The sequence below is a fragment of the Triplophysa rosa genome, linkage group LG14, assembly GCF_024868665.1.
Source record: "Triplophysa rosa linkage group LG14, Trosa_1v2, whole genome shotgun sequence".
Lineage (NCBI taxonomy): Eukaryota > Metazoa > Chordata > Actinopteri > Cypriniformes > Nemacheilidae > Triplophysa > Triplophysa rosa.
In genome coordinates, this window is record NC_079903.1 from 2,184,950 (window position 1) to 2,193,535 (window position 8,586).

Genomic DNA, 8,586 nt, shown 5'->3' on the forward strand with positions numbered 1-8,586 from the left:
TGGTACTTCTGTAAGTTTCTCCCATCTCCATGTATGACCATGGTGCACTCTAACTATGGCCCTACTCCATTGATTCCCCAGTTTGGACAGCCAAAGTGAGTGGTGTAAGGCACACCTGCCAGCGAACGGTCCAAGAGAGGATTTCGCCGCGTTTGTGGAGTGGGTGCTGGTGAATATCGAATCAACATTCATCATCTTCCTCATCGAGAAGAAATTTACTATCCCCACTCCAAAACCAGTGCCCAACCTGCCACTGTGGGTGTATTGTGCCTCCATTTTGAAGTTTATATTGAGTGTTTAAAGGTTTTTTCCTCAGAGTCTCCCGTCCCGCTGGTTCAACACAGCTCCTATTTTTCTGAGTTCCCCCGCAGCTTCCTTCTCCTACCTCCTCTTGCAGATTCAGCCATTTCCTTGGCCATGCCTCCACTGACTCCTGTCAGTCCCTCAGCTTATTATCAGTCTGTTCCAACCTGTTGTGTAGCTCTGCCTCAGGCCTTCCAGTCCCCAGGTCCACCTAGGTGTAAGGATCATCTGTCTCCGCCTGCAGCCTCTGGGCGCTGGACACTACCTCGGCCCATTGACTCATCGGCTCCACCTTGGCTCCTGGCTCCCTCATCTCCACCTTGGACTGCCCCAGCTCCGCTGGGCTCTCATGTTCCTTCCGGCTCCGTCTGGGTCAGTCATCCACCTGCCTCCACCCTGGGCATTCCTCCTCAGTTTAACTTTTTCTCAGTGTGAGGACGCATCTCTCGGTCTGCCTGAGTTCCATAGTTTATCTCCTTGGTTGTTAATTAGCTTCTCACCTGTTTCTGAACTCCCTTATTACGTTCGCCTGGTTATTTAGGCCTTGCATTATTAATTTTGGTTTACTCCTTTGTTCTCCAATGTTTCCTTATGGAATCTCTATTAAAATAAACAAGAGGCTACAAAATGATGCAACGTCATACACAGCGGTATGATCCAAAACAAACCGGCACAAGACAGAAAACACGAGGAGATTAAATAGGAAACAAAATCAGGCGGGGAACGAGTGTAGGGCATAAAAAACATTACATCATCAAAAATGGGGAAACGAGAGGGCGGGGACAAAGACGAGATTGGAAAGAGCATGTGGCACGCCAAAACAAACAATGCCGTGACTCTCCCCACACTAAATATGTGGGTACTGCCCCGATCCTGACACAAGACTAGAAAACCTGAACAAGGAAGCTGGATCGTGCCAGTACACAACTGGCTGTAGCGGTTACAGTTGGGCTTTCAGTGCAATGTAAAAAAACAAAGCGGCATGTAAGTTAATGGAGTAGCACGGCGCCCAAGAAGCGTCGTGTCGAGGACAGCTCACAGGATGCATACATTCTGTATGCATAAGCTCGAATTCAAAGTCTACACCTTACGCAAGTTGAACCAATTGAACTTATTTTATGTTATTATTTAGCGAATAGGCTCTATATCACGTTGATAAATCCATTATAGTTTGCTGTAAACAAAAACAGTGGGGGGGGAAGCATGTTATCTGTGCGTGCTAGCTCTTAAAGGGACATCAGCATAATAATGCATAATAACGTCTCGGTTAAGGTTGTAACCTCGGTTCCCTGATGGAGGGAATGAGACGTTGTGTCGAACCGACAGATGGGGTTCGTCCCTGAGAACCAATCGCTTCAGACTACTTAGAAAAGACCAATGAAAATTGGTGAATGAAATTTGCATCCCGGACTCTGCCACGGAAATACGGGTATAAAAGGGAGACGGCGTGCTTCATTCATTCACCTTAGTTCTGAGGAGCCTGAGATCTCTCACGACTGCTGCAGTGGACAGCGCGTGTTGTGGCGAGGACACATGTCTCGTTCCCTCCATCAGGGAACCGCGGTTACAACCGTAACCGAGACGTTCCCTTTCTGTCGGTCTCTCAACGTTGTGTCGAACCGACAGATGGGGTTCCTATGGAAAACGCCATAACACTGTGCCCTGTCACAATCACAAAAGCGACGGTGACTGGCCTGGGCGTGTCAGCCGTGAGCGCTTCCGCGAAATTGTAACCTACCAGTGGGTAGGTAGGGGGTCCCAGAGCTTTCTTGAAAGGTGGGAAGGCCCCTGCCTTCGGCCTCACAGGCGGCGGCCTTGTTTCTCTAACAGCGAGAAGCCGCCCGGTACCGTAAGGCCACTGGGTAAGCGCTACTTCCTCAAGTGGGGGATGCGCTACAGAGACCACTTCCTACCGCAGGGAGGAGTCTAGTGGAGATACCAACATGGTCTCACCGATAGGGGAGAGCTCATGGGAAAAAATGCGGCTGAAGAATAAACCGCGAGGTGGAGGTCCACCTAGGGAGGTCCTGGGTTACCAAGGTGGGAACCAGCATGAGGATACATCAGACGTAACCGCCCTACTGGGGGGTTGCAACGTCTGGTAGCACTAGGTCCGGTTAGAGCTATGTTGCGAATAACTCTGGAGATACCTGGCCTAAGGGGCAGGGCTGCTCTGCTCAGCCCGCCACAGAAGGTGCTTGCTTAGTGATGGATGGAGTGCCTGTTCTTCGCCCAGTGGGGAAAGAAGGGAGGCTGGATCAGTATACTGACCCACTCGAGAGAGGGGGAAAAGAACCAAAATAGGCGTACACCCTACCAGTTGCCGGTCCTACGTGTTGCCATGCAGGACGCGGGCTGACACTGGCTCTACGCGGAGGTTGTAGAACCTCGCAAAGGTGTTGGGTGTAGCCCAACCCGCAGCTCTGCAAATGTCTGTGAGAGAGGCGCCGCGTGCCAGTGCCCAAGAGGAGGCTACACCCCGGGTGGAGTGGGCCCTCACTGCTAGAGGGCACGGGCGATTTAGGGATTGGTAGGCTGCCTTGACAGCGTCCACAATCCAGTGCGCCAACATCTGCTTGGAGACAGCACTCCCCTTCTGCTGACCTCCGAAACAGACAAAGAGCTGATCCGAGCTCCTGAAGCTCTGTGTGCGGTCTAAGTAAAGGCGCAGTGCGCGTACTGGACACAACACGGACGGGTTGGGTCTTCCTCCCCAGTGGGGAGTGCATGTAAGTTCACCACCTGGTCCCGAAAGGGAGCGGTGGGAACCTTGGGCACGTAGCCGGGCTGAGGTCTCAGGCTGAAGTGAGAATCCCTCGGTCCGAATTCTAGGCAGTCAGGGGACACGGAGAATGCCTGTAGGTCCCCTACCCTCTTGATGGAGGCGAGCACCATAAGGAGAACCGTCTTCATCGTGAGATGAGGAAGAGCGGCATCCCCTAAGGGCTCGAAGGGGGGCCTGGTGAGACCTGTCAGGGCCACATCCAGGTCCCAAGAGGGTATGGAGCGCGGACGAGGCGGATTCCGCCTCCTAGCACCACTTAGGAACCTAATGACCAGGTCGTGCTGTCCTAGAGACTTCCCAGCAACTGAGTTGTGATGAGCGGCAATGGCGGCTGCATACACCTTCAGTGTGGAAGAGGAGAGGTTAGTCTCGAGTCTCTCTTGTAGGAAGGACAGCACAGACCCGATCGCACAACTCCGTGGGTCTTCTCCTCGAGAAGCACACCAGGTCGAGAAGAGGCGCCACTTGTAGGTGTACAGTCGCCTAGTGGCTGGTGCCCTTGCCTGAGAAATGGTTTCTACCACCGCTGGGGGCATACCACTCAGGATCTCCTCATCTCGTCCAGGGGCCAGACATGGAGGTTCTAGAGGTCTGGCCTGGGATGCCATAACGTGCCCTTCCCCTGGGAAAGCAGGTCCTTCGTCAGGGGAATCGGCCAGGGGGGAGCTGTCGTCAAGAGCATTAGCTCCGAGAACCAAGTCCGGTTGGGCCAGTGTGGCGCAACGAGTAACACTTGATGCTCCTCTTCCCTGACCTTGCACAGAGTCTGTGCAATGAGGCTCACTGGGGGGAAGGCGTACTTCAGCTTGTCCCGCGGCCAGCTGTGCGCTAGGGCATCCGTGCCGAGGGGTCCCTCGGTCAGAGAGTACCAAAGCGGGCAATGGGTGGTTTTGAGGGAGGCGAACAGGTCTACCTGGGCCTGCCCGAACTGCACCCAAATGAGCTGTACTGCGCGGGGGTGGAGTCACCACTCTCAGCGAGGCGTCAACTGACGAGAGAGCACGTTGGCTGTCTTGTTCAGGTCGCCTGGGATATACGTGGCACGCAGGGAGCGGGTCACCTGCTGACTCCACCGGAGGAGGTGTCGGGCGAGTCGTGTTAACTGCAGTGAGCGAACGCCACCCTGATGATTGATATACGCTACTGCCGTAGTGCTGTCCGACCGTACTAGCACGTGCTTGCCCTGCACGAGAGGTTGCAGCCTCTTCAGTGTGAGTAGCACGGTCCACAACTCTAGGCAATTGACATGCCAGCGCAGGCGGGGGCCCGTCCAAAGCCCCGACACTGCGTGCCCGTTGCACACTGCACCCCAATCCTGCAGGGAGGCGTCCGTTGTCACCACGACATGCCTCGTAACCTGCCCCAGGGGAACCCCTGCTGAAGGAAGGTCATGGAAGACCAAGGGGTTAGGGTGCGTCGGCAGAGAGGCGTAATCACCATCCGCCTGCTGCCGGTGTGCCACGCTCTCCAAGGAACTCGACTCTTAAGCCAGTGTTGGAGCGGTCTCATGTGCATCAACCCGAGGGGTATCACCGCCGCCGAGGATGCCATGTGTCCCAGGAGCCTCTGAAATAGATTCAGGGGAACCGCTGAATGCTTGAAATGATCCAGGCAGTTCAACACCGACAGGGCACGTGCTGAGGACAGTCGCGCTGTCATGGTGACAGAGTTGAGTTCCATACCAAGATAGAGGATGCTCTGCACAGGGGAGAGCTTGCTCTTCTCTCGGTTGACCTGTAGTCCCAATCGATCTAGGTGCCGGAGCACTAGGTCCCTGTGTGCACACAACAGATCTCGCGAGTGAGCCAAGATAAGCCAGTCGTCGAGATAGTTGAGTACCTGCACCCCTTTCTCCCTGAGGGGAGAGAGGGCAGCCTCCACGATCTTCGTAAAGACTCGTGGAGACAGAGACAGACCGAAGGGGAGGACTCTGTACTGATATGCCCAACCCTCGAAAGCGAACCGTAGGAACGGGCGATGACGAGGGCGAATTGGATTGCGTAGCCGAGACGGATCGTTCTCCTCAGCCACCGTGACGGTGTGGGAAGCTCGAGCCAAGCTCCCAGGGACCGCGACAGGGGGACTAAGCGTACGATCTGCTTCATCGACCCCCCGGGGGGTGGTTCGATGGCTGGCAGTGCGGGTCTCTCGCCGGGGGCGAGACCCCCAAACACTTGACCCCCAAACACTTGAGACAGACATCGTGCTTGTCCCCTTCCTCGATGAGGACACCGCACCCACGAGAACAGCGGGACATGCCACGCTGGAGAAAGACCCTCTGCTGGCTCGAACACCTCTGGAACCGCCGAGACGCCCAGGGGAAGTCGCTGCAGGAAGGGACAGTCCGCTGCACCACGTCGTAGAACCGGCAATGTAGATATTTTGCTAAGTAGCAAGAGTTGATCTTCATCAGCGAAGGCTCCAAAGAACAAAAGGTGAATGAATGAAGCACGCGAAATTTCATTCGCCAATTTTCATTGGCCTTTTCTAAGTAGTCGGAAGCGATTGGTTCTCAGGGACGAACCCCATCTGTCGGTTCGACACAACGTCGAGAGACCAACAGAAAGGGAATCTGTTTTAATGCTCATCAAACAACAAAAACAAAGACAAAACAGACTCACTGCTCCTGACTGATCAACTTTAATAACTTTAATATGGTTTGATCTATATTTCAGTATACTGTGAAGATATTAACTGTGAAGTGTTATTTTACATTTGACTCCTTTATTCAGTTTCTGTACCCAATAACCATAGTTAGACCAACCTGAAACACCTAAAAAGCACTGTTAATTTTATTTGTGTGTTTGCTTTATTACATTTATTTGTATTATTGCTCATAATTTGATCATTTGTTCTAATTTTATTACTAACTGTTTGACTATTATTATTAGAGTTAGGCTAATAGTTTTATGGTATTATGAGCTTATTTATTAAGATTGCATAGGTAAACAAATAAACTAATAACTAGACATTATTATTTATTTATGACTTTTTGTGGTGGGCAAGTAAAACTTTTGTCAGGGCCAGTAGAAATGAATGTATGCATAATAATCGTCATAATCGTGCATCCCTGATTATTCCTCAGACTATAATCGTACCAACAAAATCTATAATCTTTGCATCCCTGCTCTCTATCCCCGGACCTTTAATGGCACAAACTACATTTCCCAACAACCCCTTGCATCAAACGCCATTTTGATTACACCCGCACCTAAGACAATGGCTGTGTCTGATTTCGTAAGGCTGCATCCTCCAGAGGTCTCATTCGAAGGCTGCTACATCATCGAGGCTGTCTTGTTTCATAAAATCAGGTAGGACTCTCTGGAGGCACCCTTCAAATGCGACCTTCTTTGACAGAAATTCGGAGGATACATGAGCTGTATCTTTCGTTGCTAGAGATAACCCACAATTCTTTGCGTCATCCAACGTCTGTTATTTGAATAGCTGTTGCCGTTATTATGCTGCACATTCAATCAAATATGTGGTGTTTAAATGTTAACAGTTTACAATTTGTGTCACGTTTTTTTAATCTTAGCAGGCATATGTAGTAAATAGGTTTACAAGTGTTTAGTGATTTTTAAACGTTTTGAAACAGTAAGGCAAAAATTGTATATTTGTTTAACTCTTTTGGCATTGTTTAGGGTAGAAAGTAACCAACTTTTTACCTCTTAAATGGTAATGTGCCTCGTTTCGGAAGGCTGCGTCCTTGTGTCCTCTTGAGGTCTCATCCTCTTAAGGATGTGGTACACGAAGGAACCTCAACTTAGAATTAAAAGAGACGTCCTTCGTAGGACATACTGGCAGAAAAGGAAACACGAAATACCACGTTGCTATGACAACACGTTGCACTCGCACACCTGTCAAATTAATTCAAATGATTTCTACATGATTTTAAGAGGTAAAAAGTTGGTTACTTTGTACCCTAAACAATGTCAAAAGAGTTAAATGTTAAATGTAACTTTAACTGCTTTCCTGTGGCTCAGTGGTTAGAGCATGGTGCTAGCAACGCCAAGGTCATGGGTTCAATCTCAGGGGACTGCACATAGTCAGAAACAAAATGTATAGTATAATGCAATGTAAATGTAAACTAATGCATTAACTAATTGTTATCACATTCAACCTAATTGTAAAGTGTTACCAATAAAATTATATATTTTTAAACGTCATTCTTTTCTTTTTATGTAGTTATATAATATTTTTTTGTTTAAGCATTTTGTTTTTCACTATTTTATAGCTCAGCTATAAATGGTTTGGCAATACTGATGTTCAATATTTGTCATTCCAGTAAAGCGGCTTAAAAAATGTACAGATGGTTAACTTACAAACTGATGCATGGGGTTTAATGTTTTTTTTCCCTTTCAAAAAGGCAATATTATGAAACCGTTTGACTGCTTGTATCATGTCTGTAGGTGTGGCAGCAGGGGGCAGTGTAATCCCAGGCTACGGATCAGTCACTGGCATAGGAAGACTTCCGGGAACTAGTGGTATATCTTATTTTGATTTTCCAGTTTCTTAATATTTGGTTAAAGTCTAGTAACAGTGACATTTTTTAGGACTAGGAGCTGGGGGCAAACCACCTAAATATGGTATGAATATATATTTTTTCATAATACCAGTAATTAAAATTCATTCAACTGCAATTGTAATGTCATGTAAACAAAAACCCAATTATTTATTGTGAACTTTATTTAACAGAACAATGGTTTATTGATCCCATTAAGAACACACAGTTTAGTTTTAAATACATACCTGTACAGAAGGTGCTGGCACACTGCAAACTGTATGGCAATGTGTCTATAGGAGTGCCTGGAGGAGCAGGAGTTCCAGGAGGAGTAACAGGTGCTGTCCCTGGAGGAGTGCCCATAACTGGAGGAGGAGGTACGTACTCTCTGTTTTATAAAAGAGCAATGGTGTAACATGTAAGACCTCAATGAATCTAACAGATTTGAAATGTTGTGTGTATAATTCATAATGCCTCCATAGTCTGTCATATTTCAAGTTGAAATAGGAAATGCAGCCACAAAGGTACTTTGTTTTCATTTGGGAAGTAACTTAATTGTGTACAGGGGCGCTACATACCAGAATGACTCTGTTCGGAGGAGTGGAAAATGAAGAGGGATTGATTGCAAACCTAAAACATGTTTTAGAATAGTTGTTTTTTGTATTATATAATATAAATATTAAAGGAAGAGAGTTATAATAACCCAAGTTTTGAATTTGTGCTGACTTTAAAGGGATAGTCTACCCAAAAATGGCAATTCTGTCATGAATTACTCATTGTCAAGTTGTTCTGTTTAAAAACTGAGAGTTCTGGTTGTCAATCTCACTATAGTGTACACTGAAAAAAATAACTAGTAGGATTTAGTAAAAAAAATGAACTTTCAAGTTTTTGCACAGATTTTACAACAAATTTACTCAAAAGCTTGACACAAAGAAATAAGTATAAATATATATATATATATATATATATATATATAAAATGGACCTTCAATTATATA

General features: G+C 47.8%; 1 protein-coding gene across 12 annotated transcripts in view; it reads left to right on the plus strand.

Moving 5' to 3' along the window:
• The window catches only part of elna (elastin a), a 169,320-nt gene that overhangs the window by 110,266 nt on the left and 50,468 nt on the right, over nt 1-8,586 (plus strand). For 11 of the 12 annotated variants that reach the window (XM_057350357.1, XM_057350344.1, XM_057350354.1 and 8 more), the window contains exons 26-28: nt 7,498-7,572; nt 7,642-7,674; nt 7,889-7,966. In XM_057350357.1, coding sequence (XP_057206340.1) covers nt 7,498-7,572; nt 7,642-7,674; nt 7,889-7,966 — 186 coding nt within the window. The remainder of the gene's footprint in view (nt 1-7,497; nt 7,573-7,641; nt 7,675-7,888; nt 7,967-8,586) is intronic. The other variant, XM_057350356.1, reaches the window with a different exon arrangement.